Here is a 27,959-nt window from a genome sequence, read left to right on the forward strand (position 1 = left end):
TGAAAGTAATCTGATGAGGTTCAACAAGGACAAGGACAAAGTCCTGCACTTAGGACAGAAGAATCCCATGCACTGATATAGACTGGGGACTGACTGGCTAGGAAGCAGTTTTGCAGAAAAGGACCCTGGGGTTACAGTGGACAAGAAGCTGGATATGAGTCAACAGTGTGCCCTCTTTGCCAAGAAGGGTAATGGCATATTGGGCTGCATTAGTAGGAGCATTGCCAGCAGATCAAGGAAAGTGATTATTCCCTTCTATTTAGCACTGGTGAGGCCTCATTTGGAATACTGTGTCCAGTTTTGGGCCCCCTACAGAAAGGATGTGGACAAATTGAAAAGAGTCCAGGAGAGGGCAACAAAAATTATTAGGGGGCTGGAGTACAAGACTTATGAGGAGAGGCTGAGGACACTAGGCTTGTTTAGTCTGCAGAAGAGAAGAATGAGGGGGGATTTGATAGCGGCCTTTAACTACCTGAAAGGGGGTTCCAAGGAGGATGGAGCTAGGCTGTTCTTAGTGATAGTAGATGACAGAACAAGGAGCAATGGTCTCAAGTTGCAGTGGGGGAGGTCTAGATTGGACATTAGGAAAATCTTTTTCACAAGGTGGGTGGTGAAGCACTGGAATGGGTTACCTAGGGAAGCGGTGGAATCACCATCCTTAAAGGTTTTTATGGCCTGGATTGACAAAACCCTGGTTGGGATGATTTATTTGGGGTTGGTCCTGCTTTGAGCAGGGAGTTGGACTAGATGAACCCCTGAGGTCCCTTCCAACCCTAATCTTCTATGATTCTATAACTGTCCCTATAAAATCGGGATATCTGGTCACCCTAGATGTAACCCATGTGCCTAATAGGGAGACATTTCTTTAAGAGATCTTTTGGGGGGTGGATAGAAATGAGCAGTGTCTGGGTCATTGTTGCTAAGCAGATGCACAATTAACACTCCACATCCAGATGTTTCTGGTATTGGGTGTGGTAGTTTTGGGTACGCTCAGTAGGTTAGGCTCCCTCTTGCTGGACTCAGATTCCATGTGAGAGGGCAAGCAGTTGGGGCAGCTGCTTTACAAAAGGCCATGTGTGGGCTGGAAGAAGCTGAGCCCAGGAACAGAAAGCAGGCTGTTTTCCCCAACTCTGAAGCATTTTGCAGCAGGTTAGTGATATTGTTAGCCCTCCAACACGGAAGCCTGACAATTATAGAAAGGTAAAATTTCTTTTATTTTAATTGTATACTTTGGCTAAAATCAAACAACATTCAAACTGTTTGAGTTAAATTGTCTCAACTAGTATGATTCACCAACTTTTTTTTAAATGTGATAATGGTGAAAGAATCATTTACATTTTTCTATTCTCTGTTTTGTATTTTTGTGTAACAGGATTTTTTTTTAAATCAATATACTTAACTGAGTGGTTGGTTAATCAGTTAGCTGGCTAGCTAGCAGTGATTTCAGCAGAGGAAGAGGAAGAGTCTCCCTGGATTCCAACTGAAGATTCCTACAAGCAAGTGTAGGAAAGATGTTGCTTTTGACTCAGCAGACTGTATAGATTGGTTCTGATACTCAGATGAGTTCTGAGACTCAGATGAACTCAACCTAAGCTGTTGGGAACTTAGTTTCTTCTCATTGTGTTTCTATGGGGACTGACCTGTTTAGATTTCATTTGTTTTCTTTATTTATATGTATGTGTATTTATAACTGTGAAGATACTGTATATGAATTATAAAACAGTTATGATATGTTACAAGAATTAAGTTATTATTATTATGTTTATTTACCATAAGATTCTATAAAGTTGATACTTAATCAAGTTCATTCCTTTTGTTCTTTTTGGGACTTGACTGTTGGTAGGCTGATCCTGTGCAATCCTTGCTGAAAATCCTTAGAGAATGAATTCTGATCTCCAGCTGCTTTTCTATGGGAAGTGGGGTCGGGGGGAAAGAGGTTTGTGCACTGGAGAAGGACAATGAACTGAATTCTAGCCTACCCAAACGTTACAGTTGCTCAAGAGTGTATTTAGGATCCTGGGTGGGTGGGGCTAGCTACATGAGTTGCAGTCACATTACTGACTGCTGTATAGTCCCTTAGGGGACTGGAGGCTCTACTGGTAATGGGATGGGTCATTGGAAATGTACACTACAATGTAACTGCAATCGCTCATGGATATGCATTTTTTTGAATTCCCAGTGTTTTTGGCTGACTTATAACTTAAATTAAAAACATTCTTGCATTTCTAATGTGAAATAAATATTTAAGCGCACTAACCAACACAGAGGTGTATTTTAATGAGCCTCCAAAGAAACTGAAAAGAGAGCTTTAAGAGTTGGGAATTCCCCTCTTTGTCTCTATAGGGGTTTTAACCCTGAAACTAATTATGAACATTAAATGTCAACATTCTTAATTATTTCACTGCTGACCACTTTAGCAGAAACATCCAGCTGAAATATTGTTTGTCCAGTGTGTCTGGGTTCATTCAAAAGGTGATTCCACTAAGCTGAACGTTTTAAAGACACTAATAAATGGATATTCTAGCCAATATTTGACTTTTTTTCTTTTTTTTCCCGTCTTCAAAAACATATAGAATGGCGGGAAAAAGTAGATATGTCTCTGGAATGGTGTTGGGGTGGAAATATCTGGGGGAAAGCGTCAACACTGAATGAAAGATCTCAGTGAGGTGACTAGGAAGATTGTTTTAAAAAAGTTAATGACAAGTCTATTTTATTCAAATTGTAATAATAAAGGTATAAATAAAACACTGATCCCTTCTGAAGTAAACCCATAAACAAAAAGAACAGTGAAACTAATGATTGCTGCCATCATATTGTTCACTTTGTGTGTTATGCCCCCTTCCCTAGCTATGTCTGTCTTGTCTATCAGATTGCAAGCTCTTCAGGGCAAAAAAACCATCTACAGTGCCTATCACAATTATAGAATCATGGAAATATAGGGCTTGAAGGGACTTTGAGAGATCATTGAGTCCTCCCCCTGTGCTAAGGCAGGAACAAATAAACCTAGACCATCCTTGACAGGTGTTTGTCTAATCTGTTCTTAAAACCTCCAGTGATGGGAATTCTGCAACCTTCTTTGGTAACCTATTTCGGTACTTAACTATCCTTATAGTCAGATTTAAAAAAAAAATATGTAACCCTTGCTGTAGATTAAGCCAATTACTTTTTGTCCTACCTTCAGTGGACATGGAGCACAATTCATCGCCTTCTTGGCTGGCCCTTAGGCTCTACCATAATAAACAGGTTAACTCATTTTACAGACGAGGAATTGAAGCACAGAGAGATTAAGGACAAAATATCTGCTAATTTTGGTTGTAAAGGTAACCTTACTTCTGGCCTTTTCCAAGGCTTGGCTTTGCAACCTTAATAACACCTACTTTTGATTTTAGTGCTCACAAGTATCTTCATGTCACACATTCTCATAGAAATGACAACATATTACTTAATACTTAATTATGTGAAAGTACTAACGTGTAAGAATGTAAACCAGTGACAACAAAACAAAGTTACTTGCTGCCTATTTTCCCCCAAAATCTTGCAGTTAGTTCAACTAATTTTGCTGTTAGTAGAAACGAGACATAGAATCAGTGGTGCTGGAACAATTTTCATAATGGGGGTGCTGAAGATGTGAATCATATATTTGGGTTGTTATTGCTCCTTCAAGCAAGAGGGTGTTGGCACCCCCAGCACTCCTAGTTCAGCAGCTGTGCTTAGGATCTAAGTCACATAGGTGTTTTTGAAAAATTTACCTTGAGTGTGTAGCAGTGTGGGTTAGGGATGGCTGAACATTGGGCAAGTTTTGGCTTAAAAAGTTCCAAAGTTGTCTTTTAAAGATGGCATATGGCTAATAGAACTATCTACTCAGAATACGATACTCACAATTTTAAGAGAGACACTAGTACACCTCATTTTCTAGATGGAGTACTCCCATCTCTTTATATATATTGCCCTCAATGTCCACTGGGGTGGTAGGACATGGACATGGTTTCCTATTTTTGGATGACAAACACCATCCCTGATTTGACTATTTCATTTGAAACTAGAAATGAAAAGGAGCCTAACTACTTAAAGCCCAGAGGTGGTGGTGGCTGTCCAACGATGGATGCAGATGGGCCTGAGCTGAGCAGATTTTAAGTTAAGTCTCTGTTTAACGTAGAAATTGATTACTAATAACAACATCCACATTGGTTTTTTTTAAGTGTTACTGTGAAAGCATCTCTGCTGCCCATTTAAAAACTGTACCATGCAAGAGACTAAGGGAGAAAAAATGGAAAATGTTTCTGTGAAATTCAACTTCCTGACATGAGCACAGATAAGAGTCCCCCAAAAAAGTTATCTAGAAAAGCTATTGATGTCAGACTAAGAGTTAACTTCGCAAGAGGACTAACACAGAGTTAGAATTCTGAAAAATGGCAGAACCCAAGAGGTAAATCTGGCTTTCATATTTCTGAAGTGAAAGTGAAATTTCAAAGACTCACTGTCACCTGTGAAGTGCAGGTGAGTGTGTAAGATGGGTGGGAAATTAAAGGAGGGTATATGGAAGTGGGGGAGAAGATTACTGTGGGACAGACATTAGTTTGCCTTTAATTCTATGGCTTGTACTGTTGTTCAGTAAGAATTGTATATGTATTAAGATTATTGTATTATGTATTTTATTTTGTTTCATTTTTACTAAACACAATAAAGATTTTTTGGCGTAATAATACATTGCTTAGGCAAACAAATTGCTTTCAAATGTTTTCATTGTTTAAAAAACTTGTATTTGTCCCAAGCCATTTTAGAATCATAATCAGATGGTCTGGAGTATAAGTTATGGTGCGACAAGTCACATATTGTTCACTTAAAGGCATTTGACCTTGCATCTAACTCATATATACTGTCAAGTCTTACTTATTAAATAATACATTTTTCTTACAACAAGGCTTTTGGCATTAATGCTATCTTGTAACTATATCATACATAAACTGATAATAGAATTCATTTACCTTTCTTTTTTTCTTTGTAGTAATTTCCCTCTCCACTTCTACTAATTTTCAAATGCTGTGCAATTGTGTTTAAACAATGGTTTTCTCTGCATCATTCTTGTCTGCTGTTACTTTTTCCAATAGTGAAGTCCTAACACCAGATCCTTATCAGGTGTAAATCTGCATAGTTTCGTAGAAGTAAATGGAGCTATGCACCTGATCTTGAAATTATGGCATCACAACCATTATTTCCATGTCTGCAGTCCTAAATTTAAAAAGATGGAAATACTCTCAAGAGCTCAAAACATGCTAATCTTTCTAAGTTTTGTGTCTTAGTTCTATTCTCTCATATTGTATAATATAATAAAATAAATTCTAGGAAAAGCAAGTACTTTTGTAGATTAAAGAAAGACACTTGCAGCCAATAAAGATATGCAGAATATTCACTATCTCTTGTTCATTCAGAGTCAAAACGTTCCAATAGTCCCCTGAAACAATGCTGATTGTTGTGCATATTCACTTTAAAAAAAACATATTGATATGTGCAAATACACATTTGCAAACACAGATATCATGTGACTTCAATTGATTAGGACTACTTATGGGAATAAACGTCTAAAATTTGCTCATGTAATTTTAGAGATACATTTGAATATCTGTTCCTTTGAGAATTAGCCCTGGTCTACACTTACCTGGAGATTCGGCAGCAGTCGATGGGAGTTACACAAATTACGCAGAGTAGCTTGCATAATTCCCGTTGACCGCTGTGCTTTCCTTCTGCGCACCATCTTCACTGCACTGCGCCGACGGGGACCGCGTTCCCGTTGATGCAGCGCTACCTACTTCAGGGGGTGGGTTTACTCAGTTGACTTCCTGATTGAGTGAGTGAGTCTACAATGGTGAGCATAGGAAGAAATGAGAGATGAGATTTAATGTAGTGAAGAACTGTTGTGTAGTTTCTTGAGTATCAGGGCAAGGCTTTGAACAGGGAAAAAGCCAAGAAGCCAGGAGACGGATGCTCATAAATGGCTTTTCATATCAGTGTTTCCCAAACTACGGGTCACAACCTCAAATGGGGTAATGCCATCAGCAGATTGAGTTGTGGTGATCCATAGTGTGCAGCGGATGCCATTTTGCTCTGTATAGCATGACCTCATAGGTACGGTGCGTGTGATGTCACAATGCATGGAAGACACCATTTTGTTCTACAAAATGGAATCCTCCATGCGACACAACTTCACACATATGGTACATGCAAAGACACGTTGGGTGGAGGACACCATTTTGCTCGTCAAAATAACATCTTCCATTCTGTCTGGGGTCCTGGGAGGAAAAATGTCATTGAAATGGGGTGATGCCAGCAAAAAGTTTGAGAACCTCAACCCTAAATCATTTGGAAACCTGGCATCAATTCACAATAGAGACCTGCCCAACTTAAATATTTAAGTAAACTGGCTTCAAAACTGTTCTTAGGTAACTTCCTTAAACAGGGAGCTCCTCAGAGCAGAGACCAACTTTTCTGAATGTTTGGACAGTACGCCAGACGAAAATGGGCTCTAATGTAAATAAATAAATAAAGTATAGTAAAATAAAGACAAGAGGTTATCTGCGCAAACTGCAAGATTTATGCTCACTTAGTGTAAAGGAAGACCATACTTTAAAAATGTGATTTGGAAGTCAACTTAATCTGTGATCAATGAGGTCCCTTAGCTGTTAACTTTACTCCACATGTCTACACCCTGACTACTATGGAGCTGTTATAAAAGAGATCTCGGGTTTAATTCCTGAATTGCAGATTGGGCCCTTAGCCAGAAGCTCTAACACAATACCCCAAACTTTGAACATTGACAGCAGGATATTTTAAGTAGGGATTTAAAGCCCTGCTTGCTGGTGATCAAGTATAGCTACTGCACTATGTCACATCATCATTTGTCAAGCTACATATATTAATAGATGTATTCAATGATTTTAGTTGGGAGTTCTGATTTAAGATCAATGACCCAATATGGTCCAGAGTTTTTAAAATCTTACCACTTAAGTCAATTCTCCAGCTCTTTGATCATATTTATTGCCCTTCTCTTAATTCTTCCCAATTTTTTGACATTCTTTTGGCAGTGGTGTTGTTATGATAATTTGGCCAACAAATTTACTCTAATTGTGAACTCAACTATAAAAAAATGAGTGACATTTTCTAAAATATAACAATAACCTATAACAACTAATATTAATGGGGAAAAGTGCAAAGCGGAAACTGACTGAATTAGTCAAACAAAACGGCCTACTTATCTAACTCAAGAATTGTATTCAGACTATGCCTGGTAAACCAGAAAAGTATGGAACTGGAAATCAATGGACTGAAATTGATGTGTCAGAAATTAGGCCTAACTGGTGAACAAAATAATTGAGCTTGGTAGAATTCAATTTTTATTTCTTTATAATTTTGACAGATAATAACAATGTTTAATTTTAAGCATATTTTCAATTTTGATTGATTCAAATTTTTACAATTATGGGAAATTATGGGGTGGCAGACAATTATTGAATTACAACAGATGTTGAGATTCAAACAGTTAAAGCCTATTAACTATTAAAAACAAATGGTAAACATCCCATGACAAAATATATAAATTAAATATCCTTAAATCAAACTCTAAGAAGTTCTCAAGAAGCATTTTTCTTACTTTGCCCATCTGTAAATTTCAATTAGTAGCAATGAAAATATTTTTTGTTTGGGTGTATGGTGAAATTGATATTTACTGACACAAATCTAATCCTTCCAAGCTTAAAAATAATGAGTAGACCACTCATCACCCCTTTTTGGGGTTCTTAAAGAAAAGAAAGACTTTCTGGGTGCAAATACAGATGAACGGAGTTGACCATGACAGTTGCTGACTGAAAGAATGAGAAATGAGCAAGTTTGATCGTCATGGCTGCCGCCCGCACCATCTCCTGGGACCCTGGAATCTACTGCTAAACCAATAGACCTCTGTTGTCCTAATCCCAAGAGATGTCCTGACCAGAGTGGCCAAAGAGAGGGACCCAGATGACATCACCACTGGCACTGGCTGAATCCCAAACACCCTTTGAGATGTGAGACTTTGTTGTTCCTTCTACCATTTGTGTGTCCTTTTCCTTCCTCACCTTATTTCTTCTCTTTCCTATCCTTCTCCTTTTGTCTTCTGTTTAATAAGAGTCTGTTTTAGCCAGCCAAGGCTCTACTGCTCTCCACACCGCCTCACCAGATCATAGGTTACCTGGCTTCCCTTAGCACCCCCTGCCACCTTTTGGATCAGAAGCCCATTATCTGCTGCCTCCATGAAAGCACAGATTGGCCAGGTCCTTCCTCACTTTAGTCAAATTTCTCCTACTTGAGCCCCTCAGGCTGCTCCTGTTGTATGAGTAGAACTCTGAACTGATGGTGCATTTGAAGTCACACTCTTTGCTATTGTGTAAATTGTGTTTGGAATTATTCCCCACCAAACGTGCATATACATGCATATATTTGTATTTAAAAATGGAAGAAAGATGATGATACCAACAACACTCAGAAGCTGCCCATTTTGCTTGTAATAAAGTTTGTTTGAAAATTTTCTGCTGAAACTATTTTTCAATGAAAAATTGAGTTTTCAACTAAACAAAGTTTTTCACTAAAAGTGCCTGTTTTCCAAATTATTTTTGAATTTTCACTGAAAAAAAAAAAACAACCCAAAATCAAAATGTTTTCATTCATCCTTTTAAAAGGAAAAGTCAGTTTTTTCATGAAAAATTTCTACAAAAATGATTTTTTTTTTTTGGTCAAAATCTGAACTGGAAGAAAAACTGCTATTTTTTGTCCAACTCTACCTGTAATATAAATTGATAATTTTTTTTCCCTAAAAGCAGGCTGTATAGATAAATATGTGGAAATTATTTTTCTACAATTATATTGCTAATGCCTAGCTTTAATGCATCTAAGAATGCATTCATTATGGTTTTACAGTAATTACAATGTGCACTTTTGTATACTTTTCTGTATCTGAAAAGAAAGGACATATATTATAAAAAAAGTATGGATACTGAACATCATGTAAAAATTCAGCTAAAAGTATTGTACTTTAAATTTAGCACAGTCTATTTTTACATGAATTCATAAATTAGAATATATTTCCATGGCTATTAAAAGAACCCTTGATATAAAATAATAATTTATAATCCAATAGGAGCAGTGCACAAGGTGTCGCATAAAGCTCTGTATTGCTAAAAGAAGGTCATACTCTCATTAGTTTCCTGTACACTCTATACCTTTAATAAATCTATACTGCATGTCCTGGTAATACAAATGATTATGTTCTGAAGGTAGAGGTTCATTTGCCCTTAATTACTCAAACCTCAGGAAACCAGAGGAGGTCAGGAGAAAATTGAGACAATCCTAGAATCTCTACAGTGAGAAGTATTTTGTCAGACATAACATGGTATTAGAAAAATATTGAGGCTTGTTTCCTTCACAGATGACACCATCAGGATCACTGATACAAATGGGATAATTACTGGCAACTATCCCCATCTGGCCTGAATTGTACACTTGTTGCCTATTAAAAAGCAATTTGTACCATATTCTAAGACACACTTTCAGAAACAAGAAGTTAGATGTACCTTCCTCATTTGAAAAAAATAAGCTACCCTATAATAATTACTGCATGAGATAACACACACAGAAACAAAGAAAGCAAGTAGTTTTTAAAATCTGATCCCAGTATAACTTGATTCCTTCAGAGCTAATTTAATATAGTTATGAACATGGCTGCAATTGTAATGAACTTCCTCCACATTTTCATATGGAAAATTGTTAGAAACCTTATCTTTATTGCAAGCCAGCAGAACATTTTACAGGTAAATTACCCACGACACTGTAATAGATCAAGGACTGTCCCATCTGTCATTATAGAAGCAGTGAAGTCTGTTACAGTTTGACTCAGCTAGGATGCAGCAGGATGGATAGTGCTTGGATGCATAGTACATGTTATCTGAAGAAACCAATATTTTTTTAAAGGTACAAGGTAAAAATAATCAGAGACCCCTAAGACAGGTTGCAAGAAAAGAGAATCTAGAGCACAAAAATAGAGTATTATGACAAAAGAAAAAAATAAGTGAATATTCTAGTAAGAATGTTCTGATTGATTTATATTCCCTGTTACAAGACTATAAAACTTCTGTTCTAGACAGTGGCTGCAATTGATGAACATTTGAGAAGCAACAAATGCCTATTATTTTATATCTTTGATGTTTAAAATGAAGATGAATAACCTCTGGGATTTTTAAACATTTTTGAGAACAACAAATTTTTCCCCTTACACACCACAGTCATATTTAATGCCATTCCCCATTTCAAATCCTGGTTTCTCAGAAAAGAGCTAGGGTCAACACACGTCTTGCAAAATACCCAGTAGGCATTACAATTATAATAAATGGAAATCATCCATGCAGGAGTAATTGGATGAGAAAATGAGCAAACCTGAGTGACTTTAAAGCCAAGTCCATTCACATACCTCCCACAATATTCAAAACTTTTACTCATCGTGGATGTGCACATTTCTTGTGCTGGATGGCACATTTAGGATCAAATCTCCATGTACCTTTTTTCAAGGCAAGACCTTATTGTTGAAGTGTTATATAGTTGACCACACCCATGTGGTTAGAGCCTTACAAATCCACGGATATCCACTTTATATATCCGCAGACCATTTTTGTGGATCACGGCTGGATGCAGATCCAAATTTTATATCTGGAAATCTGCGGATATCCAGAGATAAGTTTTGTGGATCACGGATTGGATGCGAATACAAATTTTATATCCATGCAGGGCTCCAATAGTAGTCTCATAGTTTTATTAAACTGTCAGAGATTTGAGTCCATGATGGATCAAAGGGATTATTTGGTCCTAATTATGCACTGAAAATATTTACAGAATACCCCTAATAAAAGAACCTACAAATCAATCAGAAATATAGACTTACTGAAGACCAATATGCCTTTGAAATAGAATATCTGAAAAGGTTGCTTCCTCTGAACCCAAGCCATTCAGTTTTTCCTCCTAGAACACTTTGTAAATACTACAGCTAGCAGACACCTTTTACCAATAACACTTTACACTCATATAGCACCTTTGTATTAAGGATCTCAGAACATTGTACAAAGATTAATTAAATGAAGGAAGATAGGCAGACTACCATCTTATCATCACAAAAAATGACATAGTGAGTTGACATTAAGCTGGAAAAAAACCCACGAATCAAGATCTCCAGTCACATCTTCTAACCAATAAATCATATGGCTATCAAAATAAGAACATGAAATTGAAAAAGAATCTTCACATATAGAAACCAAAATAAAGCTAGTGGACCAGAGAACGACATTCCTCAATTACCACACTTTTTTAAGGTATACTAGTGAGTTTGAGTTTAATTTTTTGGACACAGAAGTCATAATTAAATTAGTCATTGAAGGTATGAGACAACAGATAGCTTTGACTACATCTGTATTTACTGTAATGATCAGGTAATCACTCATGGGATTTTTGACAAATTGTTTTCAGCATGAAATATTGCTCTGCTATGTAGCTAATCAGGAAATAAAATCCATGCAGGCTGATGAGCTTTTAATACACAAAGAAGTGGAATAAAACATACCAGAATCAAACCCCTTTATGCCAGGATAACTTTCACATTAGTGGCTGTACTGGCATAACTATAGCAGTAAAAATCACATCCTTAACCAAAATAGTTATACCAATACAAAAATTGTGTGTTGAGCCTTAGCAAAAATTCCACTCAATGGAATATTCATTAGTGCCAAAGGATTCACCATGGTGTTTAACCAGGTGTTAAATAGGGGTGACATTCAAAGCTCTGGTGTTTTAATCCAGAAATTGCCCAATGGAGTATACAAAAAGCTGTAAAGACGAAATAAAGTAAATATAATTTACTTTTATTTCATCCATTATTTTATTTAATTTTTAGTTCTTCAGCCTGTTTTGTTTTTTAATGTCCTCCTTTTTGTTGGGATTGCAGCTTCATCAGGAGACTGTCCACTAATGTGTCCTTATTAAGAGGATTATTTTGCATGACACAATGTGATAGAGATACTGAGTATTTGATTCTGTTTTCTAATATATTTGAGCATGTTGCCCTGTTCATGATAAATATGTTTATAGTAATTCCCTTTTAAGGCTCCCAGAACTTTACTGGCACAGGCACCAAAGATCAAAAGTCATATTATTTCATGTGTTTTGTATAGCTGAACAACAGTGTTAAAGAAAAAGGAATCTACAAACACTGGAGAAGAGAATCTATAATTTTTCACATATATTTTTCTTGACTTTCTCATGTCAAAAATCAATTTATTTTTGAAAGCTAGTTAATATGTTAAAATGTTTAAATGATATATGTAGTGTAGCTTAACTTGTGTGAAATATTGAGTCCCTAGAGTATGGTTTAAATTAAAATGTAAACTTATGAAAAATTAATAATCAATTAAAATATGTTAAGTACAGACTTTTCAAGCAATATTTGGCTTATAAATTAACATCTATGTAGTTAAAATCAGATAGCATTACACAGCTCAAGTTTAGACATAACAGCAAAAGGGCATTACATTGACTTTTCATTCAACCCTTTATTTAAGTAATTTCTTGAACACAGAAATGGATGGAGAAAATGTCCATTCCCTTTCTTTTCTGCAGTTGTGAACATTTGCAACCTTTTTTCAATTCTTAAAGAGATCTGAAATCTTGTTGTTTTCCGTCATTTTAAGGGATTATGAAGTACTAAAGGTGGCACCTGCACAATGCTTTTTAATTATGGCTTAAACGTCTTTGACTTCAACAAAGACTGTAATGTTCCTTCCCTCTCTGATAATTACACTGATTTTTTCTGTAAAGTGGTCAGCTCATGTTTCTAGCTAATTCTTAATAAACAAATGTATGTTTCATTACTGTAAACTTCAGAAGTTCTCTGATTTTGACAATTTAATATGAAGTTAACAAAATGGAACTTCACCTACAATATAAAAAGCCAACATATTCTAAAAATTATACCTGGCTAGCCATAGAAAACACAAAGTTAACATTTCGCAAATTGAAAACTGTTCATAAAAAAAAATCATACTGAGAATTCTCACATATTCTGTCAAACAATAGCATAATCAAGTTCTGGCAATCCAACATTTTAAATGTATATCTGGGAAGAACATCTGTCAGGCTTATCTATTTATTTCTTGAGTGCCTGTTACTATGGGCCAGATCCAAAGCCCACTGAAGTCAAAAGGAGACTTCCCAGAGATTGAACTGAATTTGCCATCAGGTTCTTGGTAGCATCATCTATTCCTTTGGCTTAGACATGTTTTTTGATTTTGTATTGTTTATCAGTTTAATCTGTTACTTAATCTTACATTTTGAAATGGATTATAATAAAAGATTAAGTAAAGCACAGTCATATTCGGTTAATATGTATTGTGTATGCCTCTGATAAGGATTGTTCCTTTAGCCTGCAAATTGGATAAATGGATGTTTCAAAGACCATTTTGGTGTGTATTTTGTCTGCATATTTGCTAACGTTTCTGAATGTTAAAAGTAGTCCTATATTCCCATTAACAGTAACTTGAGAAAAAGTAAATCAAATCTGCAGCCAAATTATTAGAATTATGTAATATAAATGTGGCAGACGTCTTTATGCTGAGTGAAATATTGTTGTAGTTGTTGCACTTTGAGTTCAAGATACTTTGAGAAACTGATATGCATAGTGGCTTTATTAGATTTTTTGGATTTATATACCAGTATCTTCATGTTGATATATCAGTCTTACATGCAGCATCACACACTTGTTGGGTCCACTATATCCAAAATTGGTGATATTTTACTTAATGGAGTTAAATTAAGGGCATTTCTGAAGAATTTGAGATTAAATTAGAAATGAGCAGTGAGAAAGGGGGTTGTGCTTAGATTCAGATTTGGTTTAGGTTGGTGATGACAAGATTTTTGTAGCTTTTTTTCCTATGTTGGTTCTACTCCTCTGGATGAAATAATAATGAATGGATATTTCTGTAGAATCCAACTGAATAGAGATTCCGCTACTAGTTTTAATTGAAGGCTGTTCTAAGTGGTATGTTTGCTGAAATCACCATCTCTGCCCCACACAAATACTTCCAAAGCTTAGGACACACAAAACTAGAACAAACATTGCAACTTGAAACTGAGAAAGTAAACACAGGAAAACAAGAAATAGTCCCTTGTTAAACCAATTATACCAAATACCAACTAAGTTTAGGGAGGTTCTGTCTGGTGACATATATCCATACTTAGATAATCAAAATTCTAGTAAGGACAACAAATTTTGCCATTCCCGTGCATTGGATCCAGTGTTCTGGACCAAGGTTATAATTTATCAGAAGTAAGTAGCAGTGGTCTTTAGCTACCAAACACATAGGGAGGGAACTAAAATAGAAAAAAGAGTCACTACAAAGGGTCATTTCTGATACCTTTGTTCAAACTGAGAAGCACCTTTCTTCTGAGTACTTCCACTCACTTCCATGGAGTTTTTGTAGAGTAACGTGCTATTCAGAGTGAACAAGGGTATCAGAATCTGTCCCAAAAGAGTGAAGAATCAGAAGCAGCAACAGCAGCACCTGACAGAAGAAAAAGATGTGTCCCAGCCAGGAGTCCTCTATCCATCTCCTCTTCCTAACATGAAGATCTGTTAGCCTGCCAAGTAGGTCCCTCTCCACTACAAAGGGAGAGGAGAAATCAATGACCTGCCCCCACCAATTCTCTCCCCAATTTGGGATGAATCACACATAAATACAATACACATCAGCAAACAGATTCTGTACAATAACTCTCCTTTGAAAGCAGTGGGTAAGAAGGATCAACATAATTTTGGACACACTGATGGAGGTGAGTTTACTGTCAAGACCAGTGCAAAGGGGATTGCATTAGTCTGAGATTATTAGAATATGAATGAGAAATATGGTGACAGACATGTAATTAACTGATAACAGTATCAGAAACATTTATTACATAAGATATGATGTACAATATACTTATTGATAACTATATATGCCTACCTTAAATCTCTGGAAATGATTATTACTACTAGAGAACTATGTGTGATGTACATACAAAAATTTATTAGAAGGAGCATTCATAACGAGTGTAGAAACTAACTCGGACAAATACTATAGGTGGATAAGAGCTCAGATGCAAACAGGCATGGAGATACAGTTAATGTTTCAGTTAAATTATGTTTCAGATATTCAGATATTCAGTTAAATTATGTTTCAGATATTTGTACTCATGCTATTTGGTGTATACATGTAAACCAGTTAGTGTCAAATTCTGATCCCCTTTCTCACACCTTACTCCTTGAGTAGTTCCATTGAAGTCTGCAGGACTATTTGTGGAGTGAAGGTCTACTCAACGTGAGTAAGTGTAAGGGGCTGAATATGGCCCTTAGTTATTTGTGCACATACACTACCAGTTAAATATCTTACTGGCTGCAAACATGCCCCTTCTTATATTCCGTTTGCTCATAAAAATAAGTATTGTCAAAACTGCAAAAGATATAGTTATAGAAAAATGTACTAGACTCTATTCTTTATGCATCATCCATAAAATAATGTAATTTATATGCTCATTGCTGTATATTTGTTTTTACTGGGGATGATGTATAGTCTGAAATTCTGATTCCAGCTTAAATTCATAGTCTTGGCAATTGAATTTGTAATTACTGAATGTGATATGATTAACACACATACTTATGAACTAATGGTCTGTACGATATGTACAAATGGTTTATATGGTATTTGCATAGCAAAGATTTGAAACACTTAGTTTTGTGAAAACTCCATGGTGTTTTTTGAGGTTTTTTAAAAGCCTATAAGTAGCATAACACAAAAAGTATTCACTGACTATTTCCAGCTTTTTTTCTGATGTAACATTATTTACAATAGCACAGTTTCCCTGTGCAACATGCATAATTATGATGCAACATAATTCTAACAATAAGTCATGCTCAGATTGCTTGAGCAAGGGAGCCATTTTTCAGCTATACCTTATCTTCGGTATGCAGTTGTACCACTGTCTATACCAACCTGTGCAACCCCAATGGATTTATTTATTCTGGAGAACTATGAATGATTTACTAAGTCTTGTGATTGCACTTACTCTTCAGAAAAGATGGAGAAATATTATAATTCTTTATTAAATAAGCCAGACCTATATAACTGCATCCATGCTACCACTTTAACTATACTGGTATAAAGCAGTATACCTTTTATTTCTAGATAAGTGTAACACCGCCTTAATTAAGCAGCAGTCATTGCCATTTATTATCATGCAGATTGGTTCCCTGGTCAACATCCCTGATAATGATGATAGCATTGCTGAGAAAAAGTGCACATCGAGATGCACAATTCCTTGTGTGCTCTGTGGCACGAAGACGGATCATACACACACAGCACTATCCCTTTGGATGGTGCACTCTGATGCCCCAACTTGCTTTGAGAGCTACACTGGCCAGAGATCAGGCACTAGCTCCAGGGTCCTGGCTGTGCTCCCTTTGTACTCCTTTGTACACCTGAGGCAATTTATATCTCTGGGTGTGCTATGATGGAATGGTTCAGGTTTGGGGGGGCATTTTTGGTAAGATGGTTAGGTGATGACCATGGTATAAATTCCCAAATACGTAACAGCCAGATTAAATATAGGTAGATGACCTCTCCACTCTACTGAAATCATGCTCACTAAGGTTCTTGACAAATTTAAGGACCGCTACTCACATTCATCTTCTCTGGTGCTTTTGACACTGTCAATCATTCTCGCCTTCTTGACCTCTTATTCTCACTCAGCTTTTGAGAAACCTCTACAAAGGTTCACCGAGCCTCTCTCCTCAGTTTTTTTAATTCTTACTTTGTGCCTGGTCTCTGAGTAATCTTCTGTGCTTACAGAAATTTGAGTATCATCTATATGCCAATGATTAGTAAACCCAATCCCTCCATCCAATGCTATATTTCTACCTGCCCCTATGATATCTCCTGTAGTTGTCTTGTTGTGAACTTACATTTAACATGGCCAAATACAAACTCATATTTCCTCACAAATTCTCTCCATGGTTTCCCCTTTCTTTTTCTCTAGTGAAAAAACTGCTGTCCTGCTCAACACTTAGTTTACTGATTCCTCCCTCTCCCTTGCCTGGCATATTCTGGCCACTGATTCTTCCTCATAAAGACCAGCAAGATTCATCCTTTACTTTCCATAATCTCTGCAACATTTCTTGTTCAGGGCCTCATTATATTCAGCAATATCCTTCTCTCTGGCCACCCTAACAAACACATACAAATTGCAGCTCCTCCTTGCTTGGCTGTTTGATCATATCACTCTCTTCTTCAATATGGCTCCCAAGATGTTATCACATCAGATTTGTCACGACCTCCAAAGCATTATATAACTGTGCACCTCCTTACCCTCCCTTGGCAAGTTTCACATTGTACTCTATTCCCTCTGATCATTCCCACCTTCATCTGTCCATTTGACATTTCTCCCACATTTGCTTCTATGTCTTCATACGCAATACCACCTATGCCTATTATCACCTCCTTGAGCTCGTCCAGAAGGCCAACTACTCCATCCACATTTAAGTCCCTTTTAAAGACTTATTTCTGCCATGCTGCCATCAGTGGTTCTAATTGTATTAAATAAACCAAAACAAACAAACAAAAGATCTGTTGATCTTCTTCCCCTAAGCACAGTCTACCTTTCCATCTTTAGACTTGCAGCTTCTTGGGACATACCTTCTTGAATATTTGGAAAGCACTCAGCACATTGTAGATGCTATTGTAAATTAATAAATATTATTATTTTAATGTGAATAAGGACTGAAGGATCTGACCGTCTGAGGGGTTTTCAGAGTTAGCTCCAATAAAAGAGCATTAATCTTGTCTGCCTAGAAGTCTCTAAGACATGGAACATCGTGGTAAGGGATTGGTGTTGGAGAAAAATAGCACCAACTTCTGAATATTTCAGAAATTAACAGTAATCACTGTTGACCACTGCAACAACATAATTTCCCGTGTTCAGCTAGCGGTCGGAAAAAAGCTCCCATTGACTTCAAGGACAAGAACTGACGCAATACTTATTACACTATACAATAAATTAAAAATCACAAAATATTGTTAACTCATATCCAAATTCTCACCCAGGACACAGGCATATAGAGCTGCATATGCATTGACTACCATGGAGTTGCACCAGGGATGACTTTGGCCCATTCCTCTATTTCTGCATATTCAGTCAAGCTCACTGCACTATTCAACATGACTAGGCTTTGTGGGTTTGTGCCTTATTCCACATTGAACGGAACTTGGTAATTATTCTTGAAATGGATGGAGATACATTTTAAAGAAATTACCTTCTCTTGATACTGTCGTCGTGAGGAATCCAAAGACTGAATCAGGGCAGTGGCATGACCAACAAACATGGCATAACATGTAGCCCCCACAATCATACTCAACATGGTAATCCAGAGATCAGACATGCTGACAGGGGCCCGGGCTCCATAACCAATGCAAAGCATATGGCTCATGGCTTTGAAGAGTGCATATGAGTACTGCTTTCCCCAGGAATCATTCTGCAAGAAAAGAGAAAAGTGACTGAGTCAGCAAGAAAGTGGAGGACAAAGTATTTTTGACCTATATAACAGGAACATTATAGATCACTGGTTTTGAAGGAACATCCTGGTAATATATCCTCTGTGTATAGGAAAGAGATATTCTTTTTAAGTTCACTGTTACATAAAGCACTGGGGAGCCTGTCAGACATTGCTTAGCACAGTGATACAAAATAAGTGGACTATTTTAAATATACTTTCTCACACTTGTATGTTAACCTAATTAGGCAACGGATAAAGGTCAATTTTATTTTAAAGTCCAGTGCAAGGTGTTTAGAAAGAGCTGAGCATCCAAGTACACAAAGGTGATAGTTTGGTTCAACAGTCAGTAAAACAGAAAGTAGCATGGTAGGTCTCTTTCTGTCTGTCTGTGTAACAAGTCCTAATAACTAATTGTTTATGTTACCCACTGTGAATGTGATAGTATAGAAACTACACAAAGATGCTTGTGTTTTTTGTTGTTGTTGTTTCGTTTTTGTTTTTGTGTTTTACCACTTTCATTTAGAATTTTATTTTCCAAAATTTTAGGCAAAACTCTGTCTGCTGAAAAGAGGTTTGACACCCTACCTGAGAACCTACCATTTCTGTAAGTAAAAATCTCAACCATATAAGTATTGCAGGCTCAGTTTGAAGAAGCAAATTAATTAAACTTCTCCCCAAATGAAAGCTATCCTACACTTTGTCCACCCCTACGAGTTATTTGGTTTCCACTCTGCCCTTTCATCCTGTGTTCTGCCTGCAATGAGGTTTCAATGCAATACACAATGTCCTCACCCAGAGTTATTACAGAACCCATGCATTTTGTTTTAACAAGTTTTAATAAATAAATGTCTTTTACAATAAATCAACATTTAATAAGCATGTCATGTATAATGCATGCAATGCATCAACACTGGCCTATGGTAATTTTAACAAATTGCTACATCGTTTTCAGCTCTTAGCTATTTTACTTCCTAAGAACACCTTTAATTCACATGGGTGAATGTTGCACTTTTCTGATTATTTATCTGTCTGATATTCCTAGTATACAACAAAAACATCACAATTCACAAGGAATCTATCTACATTTAATCTGCACTCATGAGTAAGCAGCTTTCACAGTCATACATACAGAAACAACTTTAGAATGGGTTAGATTTATGAGTTCTGCACATGACATGTATCTACCATTTTGTATTCTTTCTGGGATTAGAAAGTCCCTGCAACTCATCCACAAGCTTTTAAAGTTGTATAGGTGTTTGCAAAATGCCACTTTAGCCTTGTGTAAGCTCAAAGGGGCTTTGTCTAAACAAAACCAGACATTGTAAAGCTGTCAAAGAAGCTATGGGACTCAATTTTCATCTTGGATATTTCACCTTAACCTATTTTCTTTTGGCAGAGGAATGAAACTAATGCTACTTTAAACTAGTTTACTGTTGCCCTTATTAACAAATTGTGCCATGAGCCTCACAGTGCAGATTAGAAAATATGATCTCTGCCATAAACAGCTTCCAATATAATTTCAGATATGACACAATGAGAGGGTGAGGGAGGAGGGCAGAGGCCAGTACACAGCCTGACATAAGCAAACAAATTGTTTTTCTCTAAGAGAAATTTGGTGTGTGTGTACACGCCCGCACACACACACACATAGATTCACTGGAGCCAGCATGTCATAACTGGGTCTTTAACAGTGACTTAAATATCGACTGGGTTGGCACTTCATAGATGAACTCAGAGATTTTGTTGCTGAGAGCACTCGTCACATTATTTCTTCTTTATAATCAATTACTTCCTAAGAAGTGATCTGGAAAATTCTGGTGTGTGTGTGAAAATGAGTAAGAGAGACATACTGATTCAATTCTATTTTTGGAAGGGAAGCTTGAGCCTCAATAGATTTCAAGAAGCTGCTTTCTTTATTCATTGATCTGTCCCTAAATATAGCATACGCTTAAAATAAAATGTGCTGGGTTTTATGTTTTTCACGTTATATACATCACACTAATACCAAGTTTAATACACAGAAATAAGAATAAAGATCATCTCAGTATTTTCAATGCATATTGTCTAAGCCAAGGGTTTGTCAGCACCAGCCTTAGATTTGTCAGTGTCACAGGTTGGAATTTTCCACAACCAGACACCAAAGTGCTGGTCTTTGCTATAGACAAAAATGCAGAACGTATCATTCCTCTGTTACCAATGTATAGAATTTATCAGCATGCAGCATTTTTGCATGAACTCCAAAAGGAAATTTTTATTTAATACGTTCTGAACGAATACTGCTGAATTAACCAAAGTCTATGTTATCTAGCTAGCATTCAGCTTTTTCTTTAATATAATTGTTGCCATTTAAAATGCTTCTCTAAATGACCCATATTCTGTTCCTTATGTGAGGGGAAAAAATCTATCCAGCCTTTCCAACCAATGGGTAAAAAAGGGCATTTAATTTCTTATTTGACAGTGAGTTGATCACTGGTTCCAGATTAGCAGTAATCGGTTTAAACTGTTTTAAATGGAATGACATTCATTTAGAAAAACTATTAAAGACAGTAATTGTGAGAAATATCAAAGCTGTTTATCCAAGGATTGATTGCATAATCTAGCTTGATGACACTAGGAAATCCTCACATGTGTAAAAGCAGTGATCAGTGATCATTTGCAATTAGTTTTGGAAGTATAAGCATTAATTTAGAGCTATTATCCCACACAGCACATTCAGCAAATGCACTCTTGATGTTTAAGGGTCTTATACATCAAGAGTACACTTGTTTCCTCTGATCGAAGGATGTTATCCTCTGCCTCATAACTCCACATAAGCCTGTTATAAATAACTGTTTTATAATATGTTAACTTTCCAGCTTATAAGCACAACTTCACAGAAAGGTTATAGGACACAGTTAGGGGACAAAAAGGAAAGCTAAACTATTTTGTTCAATGAAATTAAAGAAGAGTTTCTGTTTTAGTGGAATCTGAAGAGGTTATTACTAGGAGATTCTGTCGTAATCAGACAAATCAATTCTACTCCCACACTGCAGTCCTTCCCTCAGGAACAGTTTATCATCAGTTGGCCATACCCTTGCATTCATATATGAATTGATTCAGAAATCTTGCAGCTAGCAGGTTATTGCACAGATTTTCTCTTCCAGATTATGCTAGCTGCAGGTGTCACAGGAAGATGCAGGTGAGTTTGCAAGGGCATACTTTACTCACCATGAACCAGAAAACTTTGTTTTGAACTAGCAGGGTGGAAATTAATTGGTTGTATCCAAAATCTTTGATTTTAATTTTTTCGAATATTGCAGTAGCATCCAGAGTCCCTGATGAGGACTGGGGCTGCATTATACTAATGGAGGTAGACATCGTCCTTACCTCAAAGAGCTTCAATTTATTCAACTGAATGTTTTCAGAAATTACCTTTGTAGCATCTGTGGACTTTGTGAAAAGAAGTGTGTTAGGAGGGATTTGATTTAGGAAAGTTGGGAGCCCATTACATTAGGATAGTAATAGTTTAAAGTGCTGGGGTTTTAGTTGGTCCATTTCTGCTATAAATGCACTGAAATATAATGTTTCATATAAAGTACTGTATGCACTAAGAACCATTACACACAAAAAAATGTAAAATCCGCTTGAGGTCAAAGAAAGTGTAAGGGAGGCAGAATGTATCTTTACCAGCTGTAATGTAGCTCAGGAGTGGCTCCAGAGAAATGCCCTACCAAAATCTCAAGGACACGAGCCAATGCCCATGGAAGTCAACTGTAGTCTTTCCAGTGACTTCAATGGGCATTTAATTAGGCCCTAATACCCTAAATATGACTCTATTTTAACTTCTTCATTAAATATTTATCTAGAATACCATACAAGACAGGCACCTAGAAGCTGACTTTGAAAAGGAGTTCTTAAAATGAAAACACAATTAAGAAACTAATCAAGCATGCATAGCACAAGCATTTGCATAATATATTAAACACTCTTACAAAAATTGAGAGTTGAGAGAGGACTGAATCTGCATTTTTAGACAGCTCTGGTAATTAACATTCGAAAGGGGGGAGAGAGAAAGAGGTTTTGAATAGGAAAGAAGAAGTTCCATGCATTTTATCAAGTCCTGTGTCACCCATCTTGAACATCCAACTCTTCTCTCACCTATTACACCTTGTTATAGAAGGAAGTTTTATCATACTCAGAGGGTTCTAATGGTATGGCTGGCCACCTATTTGAAATCAAAGTGTGATTCTTCTTTCACTTATACCAGTGTAAATCAGAGTAACACCACTGAGTCAAGTTACATTGGTATAAAACTGGTGTAAAATGAGATCAGAATCAGGCCCTTAAACTGTAATCTTCAATATGATTAATAGTGCACATATCCATGGTCACTGTCTATCAACTTGCTATATCTATCAAACTATTGCATCTTGCTTCATCATAACATGCTAGAATGCCCTTTTGGAGAAGAACATCTCAACAGGAAAATGGCAATGGTAGGAATCAGCTAAAAACTTGAATTTTCAGAGCAGCTCTTTGAAAGCCACAGTGCATGGCAACACTGGACTTTGCTATGTGACTTTGCTATCACTACAGCTTATTCATGTTTTGCTGCTGTGTCCCACATGTCAGCAGTTAAACAAAAACAAAGCGGGATCACATATTTTTGTCTGATTTTGTTTTTTGGCACATCAGACCCATCTTGCAGGTGATAAATGCCACTTTCTTCATTCATTTTTACTTAAATTTTTGGTTTTTTTTTTCATTTTACTCATTCAAGTTTCCTTAAGGAAATGCAGGAAGGCTGTTTTTGTACTATTCCATTTTCCTGACATTCTCACTAGTTCCTCAAGGGAAAAATCTTTGATTCTCAAACCTACTCAACTTCCTTTCCATAGAATATTGCCCACAATGCCACAGAACATGATCAACAATTTCTTTGGTTTTGCACCCATTACATGACCCATTTTTATGTCTTTTTAATAGGTTTAACTTATCAGTTAGGGTGCGATTAATTGTTTACACTATAAAATGACTAGTTCACTTTTTCTGTTGCAACTGTGGAATGTGGTATTATCTTCAATTTTTGAGCATACAACGTAAAACCTTCAACCTTTTGTTTCCTTAGTCAATAGTTCTTGCCATTCATTCGCAAGCTCGTTTGTGACCACAGTTTTAAATTATTTTTTTCTTAAGGGAATCTTACTATCCACCTCCTCATATTTTAGAGCTTGTTTTGATCCTTTCTCAGCCATCTCATTTCCATATATTCCAACATGTGCTGGAATCCGTTCTATTGTTACATAGATAACTGCTTGCATTATTTCCATAGTTAGGAACATTATTTCACTTATTATATCATTTCTGCTTTCCAAAGTCCCTGTTCTGCTTGCCACTATGCCTGACAAGGAAGCAGATAAAATTACAGCTGCAGCCAGTTGCACATCTCTTCCCCAGGTTAGTACCAACATTATCCCCATCCGTTCAGCCATCAGAATGGTCACATAATTTGATAACCTTTGAGATTTCTGGATTCCAAGACTAGGATCACAGAAGGCTGTTCCTACTCTACTCTGTGCTGTCATATTTTGATTAATCTGAACCCATTTTTCATACATATATTCAGAAATTTCACTGGTATATATGTAATGTATGTTTTTATTCCTACTCTCATTTTTTTCATACAATTCCAAATCCACAAACGGGGGACTAACTGTCCAGCTGTAATTTGATTTCCGATGACTAATCATTTTTAGTTCTCTCAGTTTTTTGTTTTTACGTATCTCCTTTACCCATTTTTTTTTTTACCCTTGTAGTATGAGGAAGCCTGCAGCAGCCCAAATCATTTTGTCTACTCAGCTCCCAGCAACCCTCATGAATTGGTTGTGGACTTCTATTTTCACCATTTACCTTTACCCAAAAGGTTAGATCTAATAGTTTCATCCTTAGATTTATAGATGCTTCTCCACAGGCTATTTGCTACACACACACTCTGGTGTTGTTATCATTGTACCACATTCCAATCTCAGAGCATAGGCTTGGAGCAGTTCCAAGTTTCTAAGAGTTGTTTCAGAGACTGAAGCATAAGCTTGGTATCCATAAAACTGGTCTCATCAATGTTCTATACCATCATAATCAGTACTCTCTTATCTGCACCCCATCTGTTTCCAGCTACACTTTTATGTAAGTTCATCCTACTTTTACACTTTTGTATGATATTATCTATGTGACGTTTCCAATTTAATTTATCAAACACTATCTAAATTTTTCACCAAAAAAGAAACATATGCCATTCTTTCCTAATTTTCTTCCTGGTTAAAAGCATTCCCTTAGATTTTGCATGTAAGAATTTAAATCCACAATCATTTCCCCACTTGGAAATTCTCTAGAGTATCTCATTTATGTTTTCCACAGCTCTTTTAGGTTTTTAAGCTTAGTCTATATAGCACAGTTGTCTGTGAAAAGGGAAATACCTTTTCCCATCTGCACACTTTCCAGGAGGTCATTTATCATAATGGAAAACAAAGTAGGGCTGATAATACTCCCTTGTGGTAATCGATTTTTAATCTTGTAGGTTTTCAATAAAGCTGTTTCCCCTTTCACTTATCTGTCACTTAAAAAGTCCCTTATCCACCAAAACATTCTCCCTTTTATTCCAATTTTGGGTAGTTTATAAAGGAGGTCTTCCCTCTATAGCATGTCATATGTTTTTTCAAAGTCCAGTCCAATATAAGAATGACCAAACCAATAGCCCATATAGCCCAGTATCCTGTCTTCTGACAGTGGCCAGTGCCAGGTGCTTCAGAGGGAATGAACAGAACAGGGGAATTATTATGTGATCCATTCCCTGTTACCCAGTCCCAGGTTCTGGCAGTTGGAGGTTTAGGAACACCCAAAGCATGGGACTGCATCCCTGATCATCTTGGTTTATAGCCATTGATGAGCCTATCCTCCATGAACTTATCTAACTCTTTCTGAACCCAGTTATAGTTTTGGTCTTTGCAAAACCTCCCAAAAATGAGTTCCCCAGGACTGTTTGAAGAAGTACTTCCTTATGATTGTTTTAAATCTGTTTTAGACCTGTCATATCCCCTGTTAGTCACCACTTTTCTAAAATGAACAGTCCCAGTTCTTTTTAATCTATCCTTATATAGAAGTTTTTCCATCCCCCTAATCGTTTTCGTTGTCTTTCTCTGTACTTTTCCCAATTTTAATATATCTTTTTTGAGAAGGGGCAACCAAATTTGCACACAGTATTCAATGTATGAGCATACCATGGACTAATATAGTGGCATTATGATATTTTCTCTCTGATTATCTATCCCTTTCCTAATGGTTCCTAACATTCTGTTAGTTTTTTTGTCTGCTGGTGCACATTGAGTGGATGTTATCATAGAACTATCCATGATGACTCCAAAATCTCTTTCCTTGATAGTAATTGTTAATTTAGATCCCATCATTTTGTATATATAGTGTACGAATCTCCCTCACATCCTCTGGAGTAAAGAGCAGTGCAAAGAATTCATTTAGCTTCCCTGCAACAGCCCTTGTCTTCCTTGAGTCCTCCTTCAGCACCTCGATTATCCAGTGACCCAACTGAATTTTTGGCAGGCTTCCTGCTTCTTGTGTACTTAAATTTTTTTTGCTATTAGTTTTTTGTATCTTTTGCTAGTTACACCTCAAATTCTTTTCTGGCCTGCCTAATTATACTTTTATACTAAACTTGCCAGAGCTTATGCGCCTTTCTCTTTCCTCAATAGGATCTGACTTCCTGTTTTTAGATAATGTATTTTTGCCTCTACCCACCTCTTTTACTCTGTTGTTTAACCACGGTGGCATTTTTTGGGGTCCTTTTGCTGGGTTTTTTTTTAATTTATTTTTTATTGGGGTATACATATAGTTTTAGCCTCTATTATGGTGTTTTAAAAATGTTTACATGCAGCTTGCAGGCATTTCACTCGTATGACTGCTCCTTTTAATTTCCATTTAACTAGCTTCCTTATTTTTGGGTAGTTTTGAAGTTAAATGTTACTGTGGTGTGTTATTTTGGTATCCCCTCTGCCCCTAGAAAGTTAAATTTAATTACATTATGGTTGCTATTATCAAGAGCTTCTTCTATATTCACCTCTTGGAACCAAATGCTTCTTTTCCCCTTGTGGGTTCCAGTACTAGCTGCTCCAAGAAACAGTCATTAACAGTGTCTGGAAATTTTATATCTGTATCCCATTCTGAGCTGACATGTACTCAGTTGAAATCCTCCATTATTACTGAGTTTTCTGTTTCTATAACCTCTCTAATCTCCCTGAGCATTTCACAATCACCATCATCATGCTCAGATGGTCAGTAGTAAATTCCTACTGCTATACTCTTATTCAAGCATGGAATTTCTAACCATAGAGATTCTGGTACAGTTTAATTCATTGAAGAGTTTTATTATAATTGACTATGCTTTCATTCACATATTGCCACTCCCCCACCAGCACAGAATCATGGAAGTGTAGGACTGGAAGGGACCTCAATAGGTCATCTAGTCCAGTCTCCTGCATGGAGGCAGAACTACCTAATAACTAGACCATTCACGACAGGTGTTTGTCCAACCTGTTCTTAAAAACCTCCAGCAATAGAGATACCACAACAACCAAAGGCAATTTGTTCCAGTGCTTAACTACCCTGACAGTTGGGAAGATTTTCCTAATGTCTAACATAAACCATCCTTGCTGCAATATAAGCCCATTGCATCTATGGGGAACGCAAGCAACAATTACAAAATCACTTTGGTCTCAGGTTTGGACACTTTTGATTATTTTTCTTCATGCAGAAAAAACGGAATCTCCAATTTGCAATGATATTTTCAAGCATTCTTTAAAAAGCTTAAAGAAGAGTGCAGCAGAAGCTAGAGAACTTAATAGGAAATGACATCTGTGATGTTCTGCATACAGCTCAGAGTAGACAATATATTATGGGGAGTTCCTCACCTGAAATGATAAATTGCCTTAAAGATAACTTGGAAAACATTCTTTGGCTTTGGACCTTTAGTTCTTTGAGAAATGTCATCATTAGTCTCAGAATCACAGGGACTGGTGAAAGTCATGTACAATCAATCACTAACTAGACTGTTATAAAGAGGAGGGTGATAAACTGTTCTCCTAAGCCACCGAAGACTGGACAAGAAGTAATAGACTTAAATTGCAGCAAAGGAGATTTAGGTTAGACATTAGGAAAAAACTTCATAACTATAAGGATAGTTTAAGCACTGGAACAAATTACTTAGGGAAGGTGCAGAACCTCTGTCACTGGAAGTTTTTAAGAATAGGTTAGATAAACACATGTCAGGGATGGT

General features: G+C 36.6%; 1 protein-coding gene across 1 annotated transcript in view; it reads right to left on the minus strand.

Moving 5' to 3' along the window:
* The window catches only part of HCN1 (hyperpolarization activated cyclic nucleotide gated potassium channel 1), a 276,543-nt gene that overhangs the window by 75,873 nt on the left and 172,711 nt on the right, over positions 1-27,959 (minus strand). Inside the window, exon 4 of the mRNA XM_067545675.1 lies at positions 18,401-18,619. Coding sequence (XP_067401776.1) covers positions 18,401-18,619 — 219 coding nt within the window. The remainder of the gene's footprint in view (positions 1-18,400; positions 18,620-27,959) is intronic.

Source organism: Emydura macquarii, unplaced genomic scaffold, assembly GCF_026122565.2.
Source record: "Emydura macquarii macquarii isolate MOO-44397 ecotype Brisbane River unplaced genomic scaffold, CSIRO-AGI_Emac_v2 contig_1045, whole genome shotgun sequence".
Classification (NCBI taxonomy): Eukaryota; Metazoa; Chordata; order Testudines; family Chelidae; genus Emydura; species Emydura macquarii.